The 25,807-nt window shown below is 36.6% G+C and overlaps 2 protein-coding genes across 4 annotated transcripts in view; both read left to right on the top strand.

The window, feature by feature from the left end:
• Nucleotides 1-6,745: 6,745 nt before the first annotated feature.
• LOC125801080 (uncharacterized) lies at nt 6,746-16,251 on the top strand. Of its 2 annotated transcripts, XM_049476768.1 has the most exons (6): nt 6,746-7,020; nt 7,923-8,076; nt 10,893-11,114; nt 12,244-12,333; nt 13,890-13,901; nt 15,031-16,251. In XM_049476768.1, the coding sequence occupies exons 2-6, from the start codon at nt 8,001-8,003 to the stop codon at nt 15,129-15,131; spliced, it is 501 nt and encodes a 166-aa protein (XP_049332725.1). In that variant the 5' UTR covers nt 6,746-7,020; nt 7,923-8,000; the 3' UTR covers nt 15,132-16,251. The 2 variants fall into 2 exon arrangements, with proteins under 2 accessions (XP_049332725.1, XP_049332724.1); XM_049476767.1 differs by lacking the exon at nt 6,746-7,020 and having other exon boundaries at nt 7,668-8,076.
• Nucleotides 16,252-17,510: 1,259 nt separating this feature from the next.
• The window catches only part of xrn1 (5'-3' exoribonuclease 1), a 48,633-nt gene continuing 40,336 nt past the window's right edge, over nt 17,511-25,807 (top strand). The window contains exons 1-6 of one of the 2 annotated variants that reach the window (XM_049476737.1): nt 17,511-17,784; nt 20,653-20,885; nt 23,148-23,245; nt 23,776-23,885; nt 23,980-24,090; nt 24,424-24,509. In XM_049476737.1, coding sequence (XP_049332694.1) covers nt 17,710-17,784; nt 20,653-20,885; nt 23,148-23,245; nt 23,776-23,885; nt 23,980-24,090; nt 24,424-24,509 — 713 coding nt within the window. In that variant the 5' untranslated portion in view covers nt 17,511-17,709. The remainder of the gene's footprint in view (nt 17,785-20,652; nt 20,886-23,147; nt 23,246-23,775; nt 23,886-23,979; nt 24,091-24,423; nt 24,510-25,807) is intronic. The other variant, XM_049476736.1, reaches the window with a different exon arrangement.

The following is a 25,807-nucleotide window of genomic DNA, read 5'->3' as shown; positions in this document are numbered from 1 at the left end:
GCAAACCAAACACAGTCTAAGTAAACAGAGTCTAACTAAATACAGCCAAACCAAACACAGCCTAAATAATACAGCAAATATAAGCATAGTCTAATCAAACATAGCCAAAATGAACAAAATCTAACCAAACACAGCCAAACCAAGCACATGCTAACCAAACACGAGGTAACCAAACACAGCCAAACTAGGCACAGTATAAACAAGCACAGTCTAACCAAACACAGCCAAATAAAACACATTCTAAACAAATACAGCCAAACTAAATACAGTCTAATCAAACAAAGCCAAACCAAACACAGACTAACCAAGCACAATCTGTCCACACCAAACACAGGCTAACCAAACACAGTCTAATCAAACACTGCTAAACCAAACACAGGATAACCAAACGTAGGCTAATCAAACACAACACGACCAAACACAGGCCAACCAATTACTGGCTAATCAAACACAGCCAAATCAAACACAGGCCAGCCAAATACACCTCAACCAAACACAGTCTAAACAGACACAATCTAAGCAAATACAGGCTAACAGCTGTAAATACAGCTAAACCAAAAACAGGCTAACCAAACACAGTCTAAACAAACACAGCCAAATCGAATTCATGCTAACCAAACACAGTCTAAACAAATACAGTCAAACTAATAACATGCTTACTAAGCACAGTCTAATCAAACACAGCCAAAACAATCTAACCAAACACAGACTAACCAATCACAGTCTAACCAAATACAGTCTAACCGAACACAGCCAAACTAAACACAGAATAACCAAACAGCCTAAACAAACACAGCCAAACCAAACACAGCCAAACCAAATATAGGCTAACCAAACACAGCAAAATCAAACACATGCTAACCAAACACAGGCTAAACATGCACAGTCTGACCAAACACACCTAAAATGAACACAATCTAACCAAACAAAGCCACACTAAACACAGTATAACCAAGCACAGTCTAACCAAACAAAACCAAACCAAACACAATCTAACCAAACAAAGCCACACTAAACACAGTATAACCAAGCACAGTCTAACCAAACAAAACCAAACCAAACACAATCTAACCAAACAAAGCCAAATCAAACACATTCTAAACAAATACAGCCAAATCAAACACATTCTAACCAAACACAGTCTAACTAAACATTTACACAGCCAAACCAAAAAGCATAACCATACACAGCCAAATCATAGTCTACCCAAACACAATCAAACCAAACACAGCCAAATCAAACACAACCAAACCAAACACAGGACAACCAATTACAGGTTACCCAAACACAGTCTAAGCAAAAACAGCCAAACCAAACACAGGCAAACCAAACACAGCTTAACCATATCTGGAGATGCAGCTGGAGATGGTGTAGTATATATATTATAGAATGAAATGTACATGGAAACGTGTGTAAATAGTATTTGTATCATTGTTGGGACCTGGACCTGTAAAACTGAAGGATTCTCAGTGACACAGTAATAAAAGGTCATTAAGAGCGATGCTGACGAACACTGAGCAGTGTGTTAACGAATCTGTCACATCTTAACATGCACACTGCAGATGGCCTGCGTGTGTGCGTGTGTGTGTGTGTGAGTGTGAGTGTGTGTGTGTGTGTATGTGTGTGTGTGTGTGTGTGTGTGTGTGTGTGTGTGTGTGTGTGCAGCCTGAAACCAGTGTTATGTAAAACCATCAGCTCAGATATGACCACAACCCTTCAGCACAAAGTGACCTGTTACATCCTGCCCCCTGCTGGCTGATCCTGGAACAGCACTCTCTGGAGCAGATAATAAACACACATGAAGCTGCTGGACCATGACGGTGGTTGCTGTGATATAGGAATTGGTTAGTGAGGTCTTCATATTGTATAGTATTTAGTTGCTACGGTGTTATTATGCTATATGCTGTATGCATGTGCTATGGTGTTGCTATGGTGGTGTAAGAGTCAGTTAAGAGAATGTATTGTTAGGTGGTTACTATGGGGTTTCAGGGTCGTTGCTAGGGTGTTGCTATGGTATGGGATGGTATGCTGGTTATAGGTGTTTTGTCAACATTTTAAGGTGTTGCTATGCTACAGGTCAGTTGATAAACTGTTGCTGGGTGGTTGCTAGGTTGTTGCTGTGGCATAGGTGCTGGCTCCCAAGGTTTTCCTAGGTGGTGGCCAAGATGTTGCTGCAGTGTTGGTATGGTATCTGAGTTGCAAAGGTGTTGACATGGTATAGGTGCTGGTTGCCAAGGATTTCCTAGGTGGTTGCTAGGTGGTGGCCTGTTTTTACTCTATAGGTGTTATTTGCTGAGGTATTGTATAGGTGAGCTCTGAGTTGTATTGGTTGTTAATGTGGCCTAGGTGGATACTATGCTAATGGGCTGGTTGCTAAGATGTTGCTTGGTGGTTGGTAAGATATTGCTATACCTTTTCTGCTGGTTGCTAAGGTTTTGCTTGGTGGTTGATAAGATATTGCTATACTTTTTCTGCTGGTTGCTAGAGTTTTGCTAGGTGATTTCTAAGATCTTACTATTCTTTTTCTGCTGGTTGCTAAGGTTTTGTTAGATGGTTGCTCAGATGTTTCAACACTTGTGCTGCTGGTTGCTAGAGTTTTGCTAGGTAGTTTCTAAGATGTTGCTATTCTTTTTCTGCTGGTTGCTAAGGTTTTGCTTGGTGGTTGATAAGATGTTGCTATACCTTTTCTGCTGGTTGCTAAGGTTTTGCTAAGTGGTTGCTAAGATGGTACTATTGTTTTGCTGATGGTTTCAAAGTTGTTTCAATACTTTTGCTGCTGGTTGCTAAGGTTTTGCTAGGTGGTTGCCAAGATGTTTCAATACTTTTGCTTGCTGGTCGATAAGTTTTCGCTACGTGGTTGATAATATGTTTTAATACTTTTGCTGCTGGTTGCTAAGGTGCAAGTGTTGCTTTCTAGAGTGTTGCTAGGTTACTATGGTTACTGTGCTGTGCAGAGACTCGAGAGAACTCGAGACAAACGTCCAACTAAGCTTCTTTAATATATTTACATTCTACTAAAATACATTCATTTACAATCAGCATATATGCAGCTGAAACAGGGAACAAGTGCAAAATCCCAAATTATATTATCAACATTAACATTTTAATATTTAACATTATAGTCATTATGGCTTTTAGTAAAATGCTTTTACCTGATTAAAAAGCTTGTGTTAGAATTTTATGAGTCACTTCAGTTATTTTCTCTTTCGCTGCTCTGTTTTCTGAGCTCTGTACAACATAAAAGCAGATCACAACAATTGTAGGAATTCCTGTTGGGAGGAGGAGATCTTGAGTTAACATAAACACAAACCCTCCACCATTTCCTTCACTGTAAAAAATAACTGAAAAAGCTCTAGAAAAAAAGACCCCTTAAAATTGATGAGTTTCTTTCATTTTTAACAAATTCACAAAGTTTTGCTAGTTGTATTGGTTGTTAATGTGTTGCTAGGTGGTTGTTAAGATGTTGCTATACTTTTTCTGCTGGTTGCTAAGGTTTTGCTAAGTGGTTGCTAAGATGTTTTAATAATTTTGCTGCTGGTTGCTAAGGTTTTGCTAGGTGGTTGCCAAAATGTTTTAAACTTTTGTTGCTGGTTGCTAAGGTTTTGCTAGGTGGTTGCTAAGATGTTTCAATAATTTGGTGCTGGTTGCTAAGACGTTGCTAGGTGGTTTATAATGTGTTGCTATATTTTAGCTGCTGTTGCTAAGGTTTTGCTGGGTGGTTGCTAAGATGTTTCAATACTTTTGCTGCTGGTTACTAAGGTTTTGCTAGGTGGTTGTTAAGATGTTGCTATACTTTTTCTGCTGGTTGCTAAGGTTTTGCTAGGTGGTTGCTAAGATGTGTCAATAATTTGGTGCTGGTTGCTAAGGTTTTGCTGTGTGGTTGCTAAGATGTTTCAATACTTTTGCTGCTGGTTACTCGAGTTTTGCTAGCTGGTTGCTAAGATGTTTCAATACTTTTTCTGCTGGTTGCTAAAGTTTTACTGGGTGGTTGCTAAGATGTTTCAATAATTTGGTGCTGGTTGCTAGGCTTTTCTGGGTGGTTGCTAAGATGTTGCCATACTTTTGCTGCTGGTTGCTAAGGTTTTGCTAGGTGGTTGCTAGTGTACAAGTGTTGATTTTTACGATATTCCCAGGTGGGCTAGTTGCCAATATGTTTCAGGTCGGTTGCTAAGGTGTTGCTATGATATGAGAGTTGGTTGCAAGTTTTATTATTCTGTTATGAAACTAAATAAAGATTTTTAAATTAGATATAATAAAGCTGTTTTAAACAAGTTAGAATAGAAGAGTAGCTCTACGTTCTGTACAAAACCAGGTTCAGTCCCTTTTAGAATGAGCAGTTTAAGAGATCTGTCACTTTTATACAAATTCATAACCACACATTAGCGTTAGCTTGTGCTAAATGGCAAAAACAAGCAAGCTAGTTCATGCTTAACTGCGATAGAAGCACAAAACTCTTTCAAATTATTTAAAAGCTCTTTCATCTTCCTCATCTGCTGACTTACCACAGACAGTAGATAAAGATCCCTCCCTCAGAAGAAGTCTGCTGGCTAATCCTACTGTATACTCTTTGAGGTTCTCAACCAGCAGACCCAAATGGAAGCATTACTTCAACTGATCTAGTGGGCGGGTCTCTGGTGGTTCTATGCAGGTTTTCTTATTTTCTGTATTTACAGAAAATGAATGGTTACATTTTTTTATGTTTATTGTGTTTATAGAGGCAGTGTAGACCTTAGTGGAAACACAAAAACACAGCAAAAGTGAGTTTTTGCACAATATGCACACTTTAAAGTCATGTCCGGGGTCAGTATATCACAGCTTGGTCAGACAGTCTCGGAGAGTGAAGATGAGCAGAGATGAGTTAAATATTATTTCAGGTCTAGAGCTGGTTATCTATAATCCAGCACTGTGTTACTGGTTATAATTCCAGCTGTTACTGATTGACTAGAACTTTTCGTCCACACAGTGATGACAAGTCGTATTTTGAAGGTGACCAGCTAATGCTAATGTATATGTTGTTCGCACATTAAGATCCAGCTTATATGTATTTTATATGACTCTGTCTACTATCTACTATTGCATTTCATACCTGGCAACCCGAGGTGTAATAATTAATTGGAATAGGGGAGGAGAGGGGCAGTGGGCGGGGTCAGAGGCTAAAATTAAAAAAATACATACTGGTTAAAGCTCTGACGTTAAGAGATGCCTGAAAAATTGAAAGACTTCACATAACTTTGCGTAACACTTTTTAACACTTTTCCAGACGTGAGGTAAACACACGCATAAAGTTTATTAATCAAGTCGTTAATCTTACATGATTTACGGGGGACAGGCTTGGTTAATAACAGGAAGTCAGCAAGAATAAACAACAATAGGACATACACAGGAAAATCCTACAGGTAAAAGTTCGGGAGCAGTATACAAACGATGGACAACAATAGAAAACAAACAATAGAAATGCTTAGTAGAAGAGATAGAAACCTAGATTCAATACTTAGAGAGGAGCATTGGCAACAGAGGGGTATTTTACAAACACAGACAGGTGTGAGCAATCAGAAGCTGGGAGAGCTTGAACACAGTAGCATCATGTGATCAGCAGAGTTTGGAAGGTCCAGTGTGAGTGCCTGCTGGGAGTTGGAGTCTTTGATGAGTTTTCTTTGATTTTACCTAATTAAAAACCTCTGGAATAAAATCAAGAGGAAGATGGATGATCACAAACCATCAAACCACCAAACTGAACTGCTTAAATTTTTACACCAGGAGTAAAGCAGCATAAAGTTATCCAAAAGCAGTGTGTAAGACTGGTGGAGGAGAACATGATGCCAAGATGCATGCAAACCAATCAGGGTTATTCCACCAAATATTGATTTCTGAACTCTTAAAACTTTATGAATATGAACTTGTTTTCTTTGCATTATTTGAGGTCTGAAAGCTCTGCATCTTTTTAGTTATTTCAGACATTTCTCATTTTGACTTGAATTTGGGAGAAATGTTGTCTGTAGTTTATAGAATAAAACAACAATGTTCATTTTACTCAAACATAAACCTATAAATAGCAAAATTATATCATAAAAACTGATTTGTTTCCACAAAGCAAAGCCAAATTCACTTTAACCTGATAGAAGCTCTTTAATACAGATTAATAATTATCACAGCAGTTGTGCCCTACACTGCCCTACACTGTTGTGAAAATGACGGTTGTACAACAACCCAGGTGTGTTAACAGCGCCAACCCATGTGACCCAGTTGACCTCATCCAGAACCGGTCGGATCAGCTGGAGGAATTCTGTCTGTGAGTTTTGGAGATGAAAGGAGATGATTATCTGATTTGTATGTAAACATTGTGATTTGTGTTTTGTTTTGTTTTGTTTTCCGCGTCCAGTCTGCTCAACACTCTACTAAAACAAATGACTCAAAATGCTTAAAATAACATTAAAGCAGCTCTGAATCTGCATCGTCTTGTAGTCCTTCTGGGATTCTGTCTCCATCTATAGCCAACTTATAGCCAATATTTACTTTAGAAGAAATAGCCATAACATTAAAACCACCTGTCTAATACACATTGTGTATGCCCCCAAAAATGTGTGCCACCCGAACATCTCAATTTATCACAGTTTACTTTTTAATGTGAAAAGAGCTTTTTACACAGAAAAACTATACAAAAACACAGGTACATCATCAAGTCAAGTCGTCATTATCAACCGCTTTATCCATTAAGGGTCGTGGGGGGGTGCTGGAGCCTATCCCAGCAGGCATCGGGCAGAAGGCAATCCATCGCAGGGCAGACAGACACAGACAGACACCTAGGGGGCAATTTGTATCCGACATCCAATCAGCCTGAACGTGCTGTCTTTGGACTGTGGGAGGAAACCGGAGCACCCGGAGGAAACCCACGCAGACACGGGGAGAACGTGCAAACTCCACACAGAAAGACCCGGTCGCCCCAGCCGGGAATCGAACCCAGGCCGTCTTGCTGTGAGGCGGAGGTGCTACCCACTGCGCCACCGTGCCGCCCCAACACAGGTACATCTAAATCAAATAAATTTCTTTAAATCAATTAAAGAAATCATGCTGAGGGCTCAGAGCGGTCCAACAGTCTAAAGCGTTGCCACTATGATCGGAGAATCGCCAATTCGAATCCCGGTCATGCAGCTTACCATCAGCTGCCAGAGCCCCGAGAGAGCACAATTGGCCTTGCTCTCTCTGGGTGGGTAGATGCTGCTCTTTCCCCTGTATATAAGCTAAACTGCTTGAATTTTTGCACCAGGAGTAAAGCAGCATAAAGTTATCCAAAAGCAGTGTGTAAGACTGGTGGAGGAGAACATGATGCCAAGATGCATAAAAAAAACTGTGATTAAAAACCAACTAGGATTATTCCACCAAATATTGATTATTTCTGAACTCTTAAAACTTTATGAATATGAACTTGTTTTCTTTGTATTATTTGAGGATCTTTTTTGTTATTTCAGCCATTTCTCATTTTCTGTAAATAAATGCTCTAAATGAGAATATTTTTATTTGGAATTTGGGAGAAATGTTGTCTGTAGTTTATAGAATAAAACAACAATGTTCATTTTACTCAAACATAAACCTATCTTATATCTAATCAGATATTTGTCTTGCAATAAACCAATAAACACATCTCTCTCTCTCTCTCTCTCTCTCTCTCTCTCTCACACTAACACACACACTCACACACACACTTACAGCACTGTAACATTAACCACTATGATGCAATGTGTGTGTGTGGGTGTGTGTGTGTGTTGGAGGAGTGTTTAAAGGTTTAAAGTACAGCAACCAAAAGCAGCAGTTTCATTTCACGCATTCTCTCACACACACACTCCCTCCCTCTCTGTGTTCCTGGTCTCAGCACACACATTTCCACACAGTCCTGAACACACTTTCTTTTTCACACACTCTTGCAGTAAAGGGAAAGTGAAATCAGTAAAATCATACCTGGGGTCAGCTGTTACCTGCAGACAGACAGACAGACAGACAGACGGATGGTTTCTGCAGAGATGCTGTGGATGATGATGCTGGTGTTTCTGGGTGGTTCCCCACTCTGGGCTTTTCCTTTAGGTAAGTGTTTAACCTTCATCATTAATCTAATAACATAAGATTAATCCAGTATGAATCTGTACTGTGTGTAGTGTTTACAGTTCGGAGGCAGTAACTGTAGAGTGAGATTAATCCAGTATGAATCTGTACTGTGTGTAGTGTTTACAGTAACTAAAGAATGAGATTAATCCAGTATGAATCTGTACTGTGTGTAGTGTTTACAGTAACTGTAGAGTGAGATTAATCCAGTGTGAATCTGTACTGTGTGTAGTGTTTACAGTCCAGAGGCAGTAACTGTAGAGTGAGATTAATCCAGTATGAATCTGTACTGTGTGTAGTGTTTACAGTAACTAAAGAATGAGATTAATCCAGTATGAATCTGTACTGTGTGTAGTGTTTACAGTAACTGTAGAGAGAGATTAATCCAGTATGAATCTGTACTGTGTGTAGTGTTTACAGTTACTGTAGAGAGAGATTAATCCAGTATGAATCTGTACTGTGTGTAGTGTTTACAGTAACTGTAGAGAGAGATTAATCCAGTATGAATCTGTACTGTGTGTAGTGTTTACAGTAACTGTAGAGTGAGATTAATCCAGTATGAATCTGTACTGTGTGTAGTGTTTACAGTAACTGTAGAGTGAGATTAATCCAGTATGAATCTGTACTGTGTGTAGTGTTTACAGTAACTGTAGAGTGAGATTAATCCAGTATGAATCTGTACTGTGTGTAGTGTTTACAGTAACTGTAGAGTGAGATTAATCCAGTATGAATCTGTACTGTGTGTAGTGTTTACAGTAACTGTAGAGAGAGATTAATCGAGTGTGAATCTGTACTGTGTGTAGTGTTTACAGTAACTGTAGAGAGATTAATCCAGTGTGAATCTGTACTGTGTGTAGTGTTTACAGTCCAGAGGCAGTAACTGTAGAGTGAGATTAATCCAGTATGAATCTGTACTGTGTGTAGTGTTTACAGTAACTAAAGAATGAGATTAATCCAGTATGAATCTGTACTGTGTGTAGTGTTTACAGTAACTAAAGAGTGAGATTAATCCAGTATGAATCTGTACTGTGTGTAGTGTTTACAGTTACTGTAGAGAGAGATTAATCCAGTATGAATCTGTACTGTGTGTAGTGTTTACAGTAACTGTAGAGAGAGATTAATCCAGTATGAATCTGTACTGTGTGTAGTGTTTACAGTTACTGTAGAGAGAGATTAATCCAGTATGAATCTGTACTGTGTGTAGTGTTTACAGTTACTGTAGAGAGAGATTAATCCAGTATGAATCTGTACTGTGTGTAGTGTTTACAGTAACTAAAGAGTGAGATTAATCCAGTATGAATCTGTACTGTGTGTAGTGTTTACAGTAACTAAAGAGTGAGATTAATCCAGTATGAATCTGTACTGTGTGTAGTGTTTACAGTTACTGTAGAGAGAGATTAATCCAGTATGAATCTGTACTGTGTGTAGTGTTTACAGTAACTGTAGAGAGAGATTAATCCAGTATGAATCTGTACTGTGTGTAGTGTTTACAGTTACTGTAGAGAGAGATTAATCCAGTATGAATCTGTACTGTGTGTAGTGTTTACAGTTACTGTAGAGAGAGATTAATCCAGTATGAATCTGTACTGTGTGTAGTGTTTACAGTAACTAAAGAGTGAGATTAATCCAGTATGAATCTGTACTGTGTGTAGTGTTTACAGTAACTGTAGAGTGAGATTAATCCAGTATGAATCTGTACTGTGTGTAGTGTTTACAGTAACTGTAGAGTGAGTTTAATCCAGTATGAATCTGTACTGTGTGTAGTGTTTACAGTCCGGAGGCAGTGTGAAGTGAGATTAATCCAGTATTCATTATTAATTCTTCAGTGTTTACTACAAGTTTTTTGATATCCAGTATGGATTATTCAGAACTGTGAAATATTCAGTATCTACGCTAAATTCTGTAGTTTTCAGTATTAACTTTGAAATATTCAGTAAGTATTATTACACTATTTGTAATTTAGTATTCATTCTGAATTTGGTCATTGTACACATTCAATTACTTAGTACTTACTATGAATTACACAGTATCTTCTATGAATTATTCAGTTTCCATTATGAATTATTCAGTGTCCACTATGAATTTTTTAGTATACGCTATGAATTATTCAGTATCCATTATGAATTATTCAGTGTACACTATGAATTATTTAGTGTCCACTATAAATGATTAAAAGTAATAACGTATATTTTTAAATATATATATTTTTGTATCAATCCAGTATGATTATTTAGTATACACTATTATAGTACTATACACTATAGTATACACTATTGTGAAGTAACTTGACTTTTATTATTATTTTTTATGACTTTTATTATTATTCCGTACCCAGTATGAATTCTTTACTATCTTGTAACTGCTATGACTTTTATTATTATTCCATACCCAGTATGAGTTATTTAGTTTTTTGTAACTGCTATGACTTTTATTATTATTCTGTATGCAGTATGAATTCTTTAGTATCCTGTAACTGCTATAACATTTTTTATTATTTAGTAACAAGTATGAGTTCTTTAGTACTTTGTTACTGCTATGACTTTTATTATTATTCCGTACCCAGTATGAATTATTTAATTATTATTCTGTATGCATTATGAATTCTATAGTATCCTGTTACTGCTGTGACTCTTATGCAGTTACAAGATAGTAAAGAATGACTTTTATTATTATTCCGTACCCAGTATGAATTATTTAATTATTATTCTGTATGCATTATGAATTCTATAGTATCCTGTTACTGCTGTGACTCTTATGTAGTTTTGTTGTGTTTGTTTGTGTTTGTTGTGTTTGTTAAGCTCCGCCCCCGGGCGTGGTTGAATGTGAGTATGCTGGTCGGCGGGTGGAGCTGCTGAGGGACCGGGTTCGGGTGGAGGGTCGGGATGTCCTGGTGCTGAATCAGGTAAATCACACCTGGACGATGTTGGTAACAGAACCGGCTCAGCTGGACCTGCAGCAGATCCTGCAGGAGTGTACAGACCTGAAGAAGAAGATGCTCAATTACAACCAGACTACAACAGGTATATTACTGTCTCTGTGCTCACATATATTCACATCCTATACCCCAAAATATTACATTTCATCTCATAACATTTCTCCCAAATTCCTAATAAAAATATTCTCATTTAGAGCATTTATTTACAGAAAATGAGAAATGTCTGAAATAACAAAAAAGATGCAGAACTTTCAGACCTCAAATAATGCAAAGAAAACAAGTTCATATTCATAAAGATTTAAGAGTTCAGAAATAATCAATATTTGGTGGAATAACCCTGGTTGGTTTTTAATCACAGTTTTAATTTCATGCATCTTGGCATCATGTTCTCCTCCACCAGTCTTACACACTGCTTTTGGATAACTTTATGCTGCTTTACTCCTGGTGCAAAAATTCAAGCAGTTCAGTTTGGTTTTATATTGATTATATTCCATCATTTTTAAATGCTCTCTTCACAACAATGCTAAATCACATGCTGCACACATTATTACATTATTATAAATGGTAGTAAATGAATAGTGAAGTGATCTATCAGACTATGAAGAAACGTGTAAGGAATCATGTAGTAACTTAAAAACAGTGTTAAACAAACCTAAAAAATACTCCTGATGAGTGCCAGTTCCATCATTGTAACATTTTTGAACATTACTCAAATATTCACTATTCACTGTATACCTGTAACTCTACCTCTTCACTACTTTACTTTAACTGATGCTCTCAAACACTTTATTAAGAGACAAGAAATTCAAGTAATTAACTCTTGATGAGTTCAGCACAGCTGTTAACTGAAAGCCTGAATTCCAGGTGACTCTACCTCATAAAGCTGACTGAGAAAATCCAGCAGAGATGTTCAAAACTGATCATCTAAGCAAAATATATAAAATACATACTTTTCTGGTTTGTTTAACACTTTTTTTGTTCAATAAATGATTAAATATGTTTTTCTTCATAGTTCTGATGAGTTTAGTATTAATCTACAATGCAAAATATTTTAAAATAATGAAAAAACACTGAATTAAATTTTAAGACGTTTTTTCCAGACTTTTGATCTAGGGTTTATACTGTCTGCAATCAGAAATGTATCACAGCAGAAATACTGTACAGTAAAAACAGAATTATAATATGCTGTTTGTTTTTATTGTTGACTGTTTCAGGCGTCTCTGTTTTTGGAGTGGTGGCGACGCTTCTGGCAGCTTTATTGTTCGTTGGTTTTGTTTTACTGAGTTTTAAGTATCCAGAATATGGTGAGTAAATAAATATTTATATATTTAAATACAAACACACACCCTTTACATAACAAAGAACTATTATACAGTACAGATAAAATCACACTGTAATTGTTTCAGTTTCATTTCAGTTTGTTTGGAGAAATAAAAAGAACAAAACTATGAAACTGAAAGTGAACAGCATTCCCAGAGTTCTGTTTATATGTAGTATTATGTCAGGATGCAGCAGGGATGCATGGACGCCTGGATGCGTGGAGTAGACGCAATGTCAAGTAATATATATAAAGCTTAACGAAACAGGAATTAATAAAATAAATAAACACAAAAACAGGTGGAATAAACAATCAGGACTAACTAACAAAAACAAGAAATAACCTGAGACAAGAAACAGCAGCCTAACCGACGTGAAAACATACAAAAACCAACAAACTACCACTGAAAAAACAGGGGCTTAAATACACATGGAGGGAACAGTAAACAGGAAACACTTGGAGCCAGTAATGAGGGGGCGGAGCTACACATGAACAGCTCGTGACATGTTGTGATGCAGATAATATTGTTGTATTTTTTTAACCATAAAAAGAGGATATTTTCATATAATAATTTATGATTGCAGTTTATATGCAACACATACTACAAATGTTCTGCACTTTAGTATTTTAGTTTTTTTGTTACACTACATTATTTTTACGTTGCCTTATTTATTTAGTTATTTTACAATAAATAATAAATATTCATTATTATTTTACACATCTAAGTTACTGTTACTGTTACATTTGTAGCTCCGCCCCCTCGTTAACTTTGCCCAGGTGTTTCCTGTTTCCTGTCCCCTTCTGTATATGATAGATAGATAGATACTTTATTGATCCCGAAGGACATATATATACGTATATATATATAGCCCTTTGTTTTTCGGTGTTAATTTGTCGGTTCTTGTATTTTTACGTCTGTTAGTTTGTAGGTTTTTCTTTGTTTTCCCTGTTCCCATTTTCTTAGTAATTCTTTGTTTATTTAGTTTTTTTTGTTTGTTTCTTCATTTGTTAATAAAAATCACTCACATTTGCATATATGCTCACCGCGTCCTCTTCTTGCTCCTGCTTTGCAATCCTAAAACTAGCATTTTATTTAACACCACTATTATAAATATAATTATATTTTATATTTCTTATATTTATACTTTAATTTATGTTTAAATAATATTCTTAAGAAGAATAAGTGTGATTAATTTCAGTTAATCACAGAATATTGTGAAGAATAATCTGATTAAATCTTTTATTACATTAACACTAATAAATATATAAAATATATAGTCTGTTTGTGTTCTTCAGTCACAAAATGTGAGGGTTTTTGGTTTCGACATTCTTTCTTCCTTTGTTTGCCTCAGACATCCGTAGCCTGGCTTTCTCAAGAGTTGCTTCTGTAATGTTCTTGTTTTTGAGTTTGTTTTATGTTTACTGCATGCTCTGATATATTAATGAATACACATATATGATACATTTATTAATTTATAATAACATTTATGATGTTTCTGTGTTTATCTTTCTCTCTTATCATCTTTCTCACCACAAACCCAGTCGGAGTCGGAGGTAAGATCAGGGTTTATTGACTTTCTCACGCTAAGCTAACGCTAACTCTCTCACTTCAAAGCAGTGAAAAACCCTGACAGCTCATTATAAATTAACACTAAAGCAAACGCTAAGCATGTAACATGTAGCAACACCACAGCACCCACATAGCTTCACCTCAGCAACCACCTAAAATATCAAGGTAATCTCCTGGTAACACATTAGCATCCATATAGTAACACCATAACAACCATGTAGCTACACCATTGCAACCACCTAAGATATCATAGTAAGCTCCTAGCAACACTGTAGCATCCATATAGTAACACCATAACAACCATGTAGCTACACCATTGCAACCACCTAAGATATCATAGTAAGCTCCTAGCAACACTGTAGCATCCATATAGTAACACCATAACAACCATGTAGCTACACCATTGCAACCACCTAAGATATCATAGTAAGCTCATAACTACACCATAGCATCCATATTGCAACACTGTAACAACCATGTAGCTACACCTCAGCAACCACCTGACATAGCATATCATAGTAACCTCCTAGCAACATCAGTACACTCACATAGATACACCATAGCATCCACCTGAGATATCATAATAACCTAATGTAACATGCATGTAGGCTTAACACTCTCTCGCTTCAGAGCAGTGTAAAACCTGACTGCATATTATAAATTAACACTAAAGCAAATGCTCAGTAACCTCCAGGCAACACTGTAGCATCCATATAGCAACAAGATAACACCCACACCTTTAACAGTGGCTTGATCTTGTCTTAAAGAGGCAGTATAGTGTAAATTGTTATAGTCTTGAGTCTGCCATATAAGAAGACGCTAAGAAGATACTTTACGATGATTTCTTAGGTGGTTGCTATGGTGTAGCTATGTGAGTGCATTGATGTTGCTGGGAAGTTACTATGATATGCTATGTCAGGTGGTTGCTGAGGTGTGGGTACAGTACATGGGTGTTATGATGTTGCTATATGGATGCTATGGTGTCGGTAGGAGGTTACTATGATATGTCAGGTGGTTGCATGATTGCATTGATGTGTTGTGCTGTTTTTTTCGTGTCAAATCACTTTGTTTATTATTTATTATTATTTACATATGTCTGTATTTGTGTTTCAGGTGTTTTGGGCTCCATCATCCACTATCCTCCTCATTCTCAGAAAGAAAAAGAAAAAGGACGGTCTGAAAACGTTCCTCCAGCTAATGTCTCTCCTTACTGAGGGCTGAAGTGGTGGAGGGTGACTTATTAAGCTGCACTCCTTTCTTAAATTATTTAATTTTTAGTCATGACCATGTGGTTGTGCTTCGCAATGCAATGCATTTTTGCGCATTTGAGTAACAAGGGTGCAAAAGTTTACATACTTTTCTTATGGCACAATGATATAAAACCACTATTCAGAAAGCATGAAGAATTGGCCCCAGTTCTGCACTGAAAATGCGAAGAATTGGGGAGAATGTGGTTTAAAATGGGTATTCACATGTGGCTTGGGCCGATTTCCATATGAAATTCAGTAACCAGGGTGAGGACATCTAGCAACATTAATGCACTCACCAAGCTACACCATAGCAACCACCTGAGACATCAGAGTAAGCTCCTAGCAACACCATAGCGTGCATATAGCAACACAATAGCACCCATGTAGCTACACCTCAGCAACCACCTGATATATCATATCATGGTAGCCTCCTAGCAACATCAATGCACTCACATAGCTACACCATAACAACCACCCTGAGATATCATAGCATATCATAGTAACACCACAACAACCATGTAGCTACACTATAGCAACTGTGTTGATCAAAATGATTCCCATATTATACTCAGTAACCAGGGTGTTGGTACATATTGTGTTGTACTCGATCCGGATGTGAGCTGAGTTTTAATTTTTGCTATATGCATAGTAACACCCAACCAACCAAATGGGGTACCACATCAACCACTTGGCAACACTCTAGCTACCACCTCAGACACCACAGCAACCACTTGTACTGTATAATAATTGTAAAAACTGTAAATATACTGTACAAATACTGTACCTAAGCATCCACCCCAGTGTAGTTACCGCCTAGAAAACACCGATGCAGTGTGGATTAAGAAGCTTGTGAAGGAAAACTAAAGGGGAATTTTGTTTTTTCCTCGCCAAGTTATGAAAACATTGACATTAAAAATATAAATGTTTGTAGTGAGTTTGTTTGTTTATTTTGTATATTTATTGTTTGTCCATTAAAATATCCAAAAAAACCCCCACAAATGTTTAAAATATTTTTATTGGTGTAATAATAGAAACACAAGATGTATCAATATTGTATCACGTTTAATAAAATATCAAACATTCAGTCTTTTGTGTCCTCCTTTAACCCGTCTGTGCAGCTTAAATACTCATGTTCAAATGTAAATAGTTTGGAACATCACAATTATAGATGATACATTTGTTGATTGTACAGTTTATATGCATATAATAAAATAAATAAGGATCGCAAAAATATATAAAAAATATCAAATGCAATTAAAATTAATTAAATAAAAAATATTTTATAGTAGATAAAAATAATAATATTTTTAAAATTGAAATGAAAATAAAAAAAAAAACAAGCAATAAAACTCAAAGCTTGTCTAAAAAACTATTTTTTTATTAAATAAAAATAAACATGCTCACATCCGAAGTAAATAGATTGGAACACCACAATACCAAAATAAGTCAAGGAATTAATTAAATAATAGTAGATAGTAGTAGTAATAACACTATGTAATATTTTTTAAATGAAAATGAAACTAAAATAAAATACATTATAATAATCATGTTATATGTGTATAGTGAAGTAAATACAGATAATAAAATATCAAAAATATTAAACACGATTAAAATTAATTAAATAAAAACATGTACACTATAGTAAATAAAAGTAATAATAATAATAATAATAATAATAATAATAATAATAATAATAATAATTTTAAAACTAAAATGAAAATAAAAAAATAATAAAACTTAAAACTTGTATGTCTCAAAAACAACTATTTTAATTAATAAAAATAAACTTGTTCACAGTTATCCATTTCAATAATATTTCTGGAAATGTGTAAATACCTGATAATCAATTAAATAATGATCATAAAAATATCGAAATAAATAAGTTAACGAATAATATATAAAATAAATAATAGTAGATATCAGTAGTAATAATAACAGGTAATATTTTATTTAATAAAATAAAGATAAAACAATTGATACCAATCAGGTTATATGTTTATAATGAGGTAAATAGTTATTTTATTTAATTAAAGAAATCAAATTAAATAAATAAGAATATTTATGATTTACTGAAACTGCTGAAACTAAACTAAAAACTGGTTCCTACCGGTCAGCCCGGAAGGATTTATGGGACACACCGCGCTACTGTTCCTCTAAACCGGCTAACTTAATGCTTTTACTGCTGTTTTCTGTGTGAACGGTGTTTATTAATCTACAGTAATACATCTGAACTCGTCCACACTATTGAATTAGTCCGGTTTAATTCAGTAAAAAAAACTTTAAATTAATAAAATTTCTCTCAGAAAAAATGGGATAGACTGTGAGATAAGCGGTGATCTGTGTTTCCGCCCGGAGCTTTAGTTCCGCAGCACAGCGCAGAGTTACGGTGTCCCTGTATAGCAGCGTTAGCATTAGCATTAGCTTCAGCTCCGGAGTTCAGGCTGAATTCCGCTAAACTCCGCGGATAAACCCGCTGTTTTACCCGCTTTATAAACTCGTTTCCCCGCGGTGTGATCGGTACCGGGCCCGGGCGGAGGAGGAGATGGGGGTCCCGAAGTTTTACCGCTGGATCTCGGAGAGATACCCCTGCCTGAGCGAGGTGGTGAAGGAGCAGCAGGTCAAACCGCCTTTATTCACTCAAATAATCCGAATTAAAACACTCTAAACCCGGATTCACACCCTCACTAAACCCTTCAGACACATTAATCCGGATTAAGCCGAGACCGAATCTGAAATCTCCATTTTTAGCTTCTTTTTCTGCGTTTTAACTCGTCCAGTCCACCTTAAAAGGTGCAGGTGCCAGAGTGGAACCGCTGCCTTATTTAAGGTGGAATGGGGTAATTCCAGCTACAAACAAACACAAACTTTAGCTAGTCAGCTAAAATTAATATTTAACATACGTTTTAAACGTTTTTAGAGCTGTTAGAAACTAGTGTTTATGTATAAACTCTTGCTTAATTTGAACAGTTTCAGTTAACAGTCAAGAGCTGGATGATATATCGTTATTTTATTGTATCCTGATTAGTTTTCTCATCTTATCGACAATAAGCTGCTGTATTTAAGGTGGAACGGGTAATTCCATGCACAAATAAACACAAACTTTAGCTAGTCAGCTAAAAATAATATTTAACATACGTTTTAAACGTTTTTAGAGCCGTTAGAAACTATTGTTTATGTATAAACTCTTGTTTAGCTTGACTAGTTTCCAGTTAACAGTCAAGAGCTAGACAACATATCAATATTTGACAATATTCTGCCCTATTTAAGGTGGAACGGGGTAATTCCATGCACAAATAAACACAAACTTTAGCTGGTCAGCTAATTTTAACGTTTAACCTTTATTTTTGCAGGGTTAGGGCTGTTATAAACCATTGCTTATGTGTAAATTGTTTGAATAGTTTCCAGTTATAAAGCAAAAGCTGGACGACATATCAATATTTTATTGTATCAACAATATTCTGCACTGTTTAAGGTGGAACGGGTTAAGTTAATTCCAGCTACAAACAAACATGAACTAACATGAAAATAATGTTTAACACATTCAACACATGTTTTAAACGTGAGCTCTTAACAACACCGTAGCATTCATATAGCAACACCATAGCACCCATGTAGCTACACCTCAGCAACCACCTGAGATATCATATAATATTATACTCCTAGCTACAGCAATTCACACACATAGCTACACCATAGCAACCACCTGAGATATCAAAAGCAAATGCTTAGCATGTAGCATGTAGCAACACCACAGCAACCCCCTCCAGGTGCCACCATAGTATCCATACAGGAACACACACCATCACATCCATGTAGCTACACCTCAGCAACCAACTGATATATAATATTATAGTAACCTCCTAGCAACATCAATGCACTCACATAGCTACACCGTGGCAACCACCTGATATATCATAGTAAGCTCCTAGCAACACCATAGCATCAATATAGCAGCAACATAGCACCCATGTAGCTACACTTCAGCAACCACCTGATATATCATATAGTAATACTAACAGCATCAGTACACTCAAATAGCTACACCATAGCAACCACATGAGATATCATGGTAAGAACCTAGCAACACTCTAGCTTCCATATAGTAAAGCAGATGCTAAACATGTAGCATGTAGCAACACCACAGCATCCCCCTCCAGGTGCCATTGTATCGACAATATTCTGCACTGTTTTCAGTTAACAGTCAAGAGCAGGATGATATATTGTTATTTTATTGTATCGTGATTAGTTTTCTCATCTTATCGACAAAAAGCTTCGGTATTTAAGGTGGAACGGGTAATTTCAGCTACTAACAAACACAAACTTCAGCTTCAGCATTTATAGCTTCTGAAAACTAGTGTTTTTGTAAACTCTTGTTTAGCTTGAATAGTTTCCAGTTAAAAGGCAAAATAAAAGGCGATGTATTGCTATTTTATCGTATCAACAATATTCTGCCCTATTTAAGGTGGAACGGGTAATTCCATCCATAAATAAACACAAACTTTAGATAGCCAACTAGCTAAATGTAGACCAATATAGCTACATTTTTAATGTCTTTTACAATATCTATAACACATTTAACGTATGTATAGCGCATTTTTAGTTTAGATATATTGATATTTTATTGTACTGCGATACATTTTATTATCGTATCGATAATATGCTGCACTATTTAAGGTGGAACGGGTAATTCCAGCTACGAACAAACACAAAGTTTAGTTAGTTTAGTTATCTAAGTGAAGGCAAATATAGCTAATTTATTTATTTAATATTTTAAACACATTTAACATGCGTATTAAAGTTTTTTGAGCTGTTAGAAAATAAAATCACACACTTTTTAAAACGCTTAATTCACAGTAATTTACTCTTTTCGCTAAGAGAACTATACTGATTTTATTGAGGTCATCATATTCATATATTGTACACTAAGTTGACAACCTAGTTATTCACCTATTGTTCAGTAGGGCTGCAACAATTAGTCGATATAATTGACAATGTTGATTATTTAAAATTGTCGACTATAAATATTATTGTCGACTAATCATTAATTTGTAACAATACTGCATTAAACAAAGTGCTTGAGATAGAAGTGCAATGGGAGATAAATAAGGGTAAATGCTCACTCACACAGTTTAAATTCAACTCCGTTTGTGTCTCCAAAAGAGACCAAACACGACTGATTACATATTTACTTACTACAATTAGTACTTCCCACGATTAAACAAAATCTAGACATTTAAATGCCTTTTAATTCTCATATTCAGATGTTTTTCTATTGTTTTTAGAGCTAAAGAACATGGCAGAAATAATCGTTGACTAATCGACTAATCAAAAAAAATAATCGTCAGATTAGTCGACTACCAATTGTCTACTATTGTTCAGTATATTGTTGTAATTGTTGTAATATTATGTGTGTAATTGTAGAAGAGTGTTACCGAGTGATGAGTAGTTTTATCAGATTTTAACGCTGTTATCTCTGGTATTAAAGATCCCAGAGTTTGACAATCTCTACCTGGACATGAACGGCATCATCCACCAGTGCTCTCACCCCAATGACGAGGACGTGCACTTCCGCATCACCGAGGAGAAGATCTTCGCCGACATCTTCCACTACCTGGAGGTGCTTTTCCGCATCATCAAGCCCAGGAAGGTCTTCTTCATGGCGGTGGATGGAGTCGCTCCCCGAGCTAAGATGAACCAACAGCGTGGCCGAAGATTCAGGTACCAGAGATTCAACAAACTGAGTCCTCTGTGATTTTATTCCTGTCCAGAACGATCATGTAGGTGTTTTTCTCAGACGTCCTCTGAGAAAATTACAGGCTGAATTATCTCCTGTTTTTCTCTGAACTCCGTGCTCCTCCAGTAATTTTAGTCCCGTCCGGACGCACATCTCTGAGTTTCGTCTCCTCGCCTTTAATAAAATAGATATTTGTCCACTGCCGCGCACTGTAATCACACTTTGGAAGTGCCTCCGTTTCCATGGAGATCCACGTTAAAAACACAACAGCGAGTGGAAATGGAGGAGCTACTGAACGATGAACGATGTCATGTGATCGAGAAAGCCAAATCAAGAAAGAAACTCACTTTTTTCATTTCTACTCCGGATGCAGGAGTTTTATCACTAGAAGTGTGAAATATTTTTCACAGTCCCCCTGAGAAACTAATTTAAGTACAGAATTATTAGAAAACAACGCAAAAGTGATTTAAACAAGTGAACAGTAGTGGAATTAATATATTTTTTTCACACAATATAAGGTGCACCGTATTATAAGGCGCGTTATGCGACACTAGTAAGAAACATGGTTGTCGCCATGTTTCTTATTCTAAATCAGCAAAGCTCTGAAGCAAAGCTACAAACAAAACTGTAATTCTTAAAAAAAAATAAATAATTCTTTTAAAGTAAAACGAGTACTGGATGTTATTTTTTACACAGATTTCTCTCCGAAAACTGTTAGTTTATTTGGGTTAAAGTGAGTTAAAGTGCTTCGTTTATCTACAGTAAGCTTAGATGTCCAGATTTACACGAAGGCTGGGTGCAGCAACAGCAGAATTAGCATTAGCGGCAAACTGTAAGAGCTAGCCACGGTTAGTGCTAGTAAATGCCACCCTACAGCCGCTACACTGAGGAACCCTGAGTGGTCCGGTTTGTTTTAACACGGTAAAAACGCAGACTACAGTCCGATATACTCTCCTCTGAGCGGCAAAAGAGCTAATGTTTATACTGGCAATGCTAATGCTGCTCCAGCAGTGTTAGCCAGGGTATCAGCAGAATACAGTCCGATATTACTCACCTATGAACAGCGAAAGGGCTAATAATGCTAATACCGCTCCTGCTTTGAAAAATGTAAAATATAAAACATATTCTGGTTTAACACCTTTTTAGTTTAATAAATAATTCCATATGTGTTTTTTTTCCATAGTTTGGATGAGTTTAATATTAATCTACAATACAGGACATTTTTGAAATAATGAAAAAACACTGAATTTAAGGTGTCCACACTTTTTGACTGGTTCTTTGTGTGTGTATATGTTTTGCAAAAAAATATATAGCATTATCAGGTTCAGTGAATTGGGATCCTGACATTATTTTAATTTCTAAAAGATTAGTTTGGGTATTTGCAGTTTTAAGCCAGATCCAGTTCCGATCCTTTGTTTTTACCGCTGTGCTTTAGCAGAGAGTCCTTTAGCGCCCTCTAGGCTCGCTTAAGAGACATTATTCTCAGTCCACAGCAAAGATATCAGAATACTTCATAGTACCGTATTTTTCACACTGTAAGATGAACTTAAAATACTTGAATTTTCCCCAAAAATCATCAGAGCTCCTTATAATCCTTATGTATAAATTTTACCAGTCAGGTATTTCAGTGAAGTTTCTCCAGCACTAAGGCTGGGTGCAGCAGCATTAGCATTAGCTGCTAACCGTGCTAAGTGCCAGCTCCTTCGCCGTTCGGAGGCGAGTATATTGGACTGTATATCTTCATGTTTACTGTGTTAAAACAAGCTATGTCGGAAGAACCGCTAGCTAATATCACCCTGGGTTACCGTAACACTCAGGGTTCCTCAGTCTCTGGTTAGCGGCTAATGCTAATGCTGCTGCACCCAGCCTTAGTGCTGGAGAAACTTCACTAAATCTGAGCTAAAACTGTAAATAAACTGAAGCACTTTACTCACTTAAATAAACAGTTTTCAATAGAGAAATCTGTGTAGATTAACATCCAGCACTGGTTTAATTTTAAAAGTAAAGTTTTTTAGCTAAATTAGAAGGGAAACATGGAGACACCCCTGCTCCTTACTATTGTCGCATAAAATGCGCCTTATTATCTGGTGCAAAAATACGGTAGTCTTTTTAGGAACATTTATGGAACCTAATTTTTGTTCTTTCTCTGTGTTTAATCTGCTTTCCAGCCTTTTCTAAAACTGATGTTGAAACTCTCCCATCGTTTCTTCGTTCCTGAATTAATAATTCCATGATTTTCTGTTCAGATCAGCGAAAGAAGCAGAAGATAAGATAAAGAAGGCTCTGGAGAAAGGCGAGGTTTTACCCACAGAGGCCAGATTTGACTCCAACTGCATCACTCCAGGTTTGTGCTTCTTAATAATGAGTCAGTGTTGAGCAAAGTGTTTCTGACTTAATATCATTTAAAGATCTTCATTAGAAAGTAGAAACTTGTCTTAAAACTATTTTTTATTATTTGGCTTTTGACCCAAACTTGATCTTGATAAAAAAAAAAGTTAAACAAAACAAAATATCTGTTATATTTTACATTTTTCAAAGTAGGAGCAGTATTAGCATTATTAGCCGCTAACATTGCTAAGCGCTAGCTCTTTCACCGTACAGAGAGGTGAGTATATCGGACTGTATTCTGCTGCTAAGCCCAGCTAGCACTGCTGGAGCAGCTTTAGCATATATGCCATCTCATGGCAAAGAACTCTCTGAGGATGTGAGTTGTTGCTCTATATAAAGATCCCTTGGCTATAAGAAGATTAATAACCCCCTAAAACTGAGATAAAGCACAGTAGCCAAGGTCAGGGGGATTCTCAGAAGATGCGTTTTTGTTATCTTGTCCAGGATTGGCTGAATGATTGTGTTTTGCTGGTGTTTGTGTCTCAGGGACGGAGTTCATGGCCAGGCTGCAGGAACAGCTGAAATATTTTGTCCACAGTAAGCTCTCCACAGACCGGATGTGGCAGGGAGTCCGGGTGTATTTATCTGGTCACGAGGTGAGAAGATCATAAGATAAATAATAATAATAATAATTAATAATAATATAAATGTGTGTGTGATTAATAAAGCTGAGTCTGTGTTGTATTACAGACCCCTGGTGAAGGAGAGCATAAGATAATGGAATTTATTCGCTCAGAAATTGTGAAACCAGGCCACGACCCGAATACACGACACTGCCTCTACGGTCTGGACGCTGATCTGGTGTGTGTTATCTCTGTGTTTTTAGTGTTTTAGTGTTTGTTGCATCTTCCCTGGTCAATTTATTAAAAACCAGGGTTTGTAAAGGAGAACTCCGGTGTAAAATGTACTTTTGATGTAGTAAAACATGATAAAAAGTTCTTACCTTTGTTAAATAGCTCACCTCCGTTCTCCCACAGCTTTCCATGATCAAGAAATTTTGTGCTTTTTGCCCAGAACAAGCGTGTCTGGGCATATTTTACCTGAATAAATCGTTTTTGTTACATCGTGATTTAACAAATAACGTGGAAACACCTTTGTGTGTCTCTCTCTCTGTCTCTCTCTCTCTCTCTGTAGATTATGCTGGGACTCACGAGTCATGAGCCTCACTTCTCTCTGTTGAGAGAGGAGGTACGATTCGGGGGAAAGAAGAATCAGAAGAGGTTTGTTTATAGGATTGTTTATAGAGGTTTATAGAGGTTTTGTGTATGTATGTGTGTGTGTGTGTGTATATATATATATATATATATATATACACTAGGGCTGCCACGATTAGTCGACTAGTCACGATTATGTCGACTATTAGTCGACGACTAATTTAATAGTCGATTAGTCGTTTTTGTTTTTTTTCTTTGTTTTTCTCTCCAAACTGCTGCGACTGCCTTTCTGTCCTGGACGCACATGCGCAGTAGTGGAAACCGGGGTAGGTAGTGGACGACATCTCAGGACATTATACAGACAGGCTCTGGTTTCATGGCTACCCCGCTACAGAACTCAAAAGTGTGGGATCACCAAGAAAATAAAAGTGAAACGCGTGCAATGCAATATCTGCAATGAAGAACTTGCCTTCCTCGGCAGCACAACCGCGATGCACGAGCACCTGAAAAGGAGGCATGTTGTGGCTGATTAAATGACGAAGAAGCTAAATTGCTATTTAGCTGCTAAAATTAGCGTAAACAGAGCGTTAACTTAGTACTTAACTTACTCATCTTGATAGCTTTAAAACAGAGGTCACTAATAGGCGGACCGCGATCCGGATCCGGACCCAGACGTTGTCACAAATGCCGTCCCAAACCGATAAACTACAGAGAAGGATTTCATTCTGACAGTGGCTTCTGTTTTCAGTGCTTTTCGGTGCAGTAAACTCACAGATCAGTCATGTGTGGTGTAAAATCACCAAACGCTCTCCTCTGCCAATCAGATCTGTGCAGACCGCTGCCCTGTGTACGGTAATGTACACAATATCTGGACAGAGAGGCATTTTTTATTAATATACTTTTTTTTCATAATAGTTCAAACAACCTCACGGTTGAGATGTTTCATAAATGCCAGTGCCTTATCCTTATTTTACACAGTTGTTTACACTTTATGCTAAACAGTAAAATAATTGTCTGTTACAACAAGCTGCATATTTCATTAAAGGTTTAATGAACTATGATTTTAATTGTTTTTATTTTTAGTTAGCATATAGCTGAAATCTAATGTTGGTTGTATAATAGCAGCTGCATTCTATTGTGATAAACTGTGTTTTATATTCAATTAACGTATGATCCGATTAGTCGACTAATCATAAAAAATAATCGGTGATTAGTCGACTATAAAAATAATCGTTTGTGGCAGCCCTAATATACACACACACATACATACATACAAACATACATAAATATATATATACACTCCAGAAATATAGAAATATATATATACACTCCAGGACAAATTTAGCATATCCAGTTTACCTGAT

Source organism: Astyanax mexicanus, chromosome 4 (genome assembly GCF_023375975.1).
Source record: "Astyanax mexicanus isolate ESR-SI-001 chromosome 4, AstMex3_surface, whole genome shotgun sequence".
In the NCBI taxonomy this organism is placed as follows: domain Eukaryota; kingdom Metazoa; phylum Chordata; class Actinopteri; order Characiformes; family Acestrorhamphidae; genus Astyanax; species Astyanax mexicanus.
The sequence above is the reverse complement of the archived record's forward strand: the minus strand, read 5'-3'. Positions and strand labels throughout refer to the sequence as shown.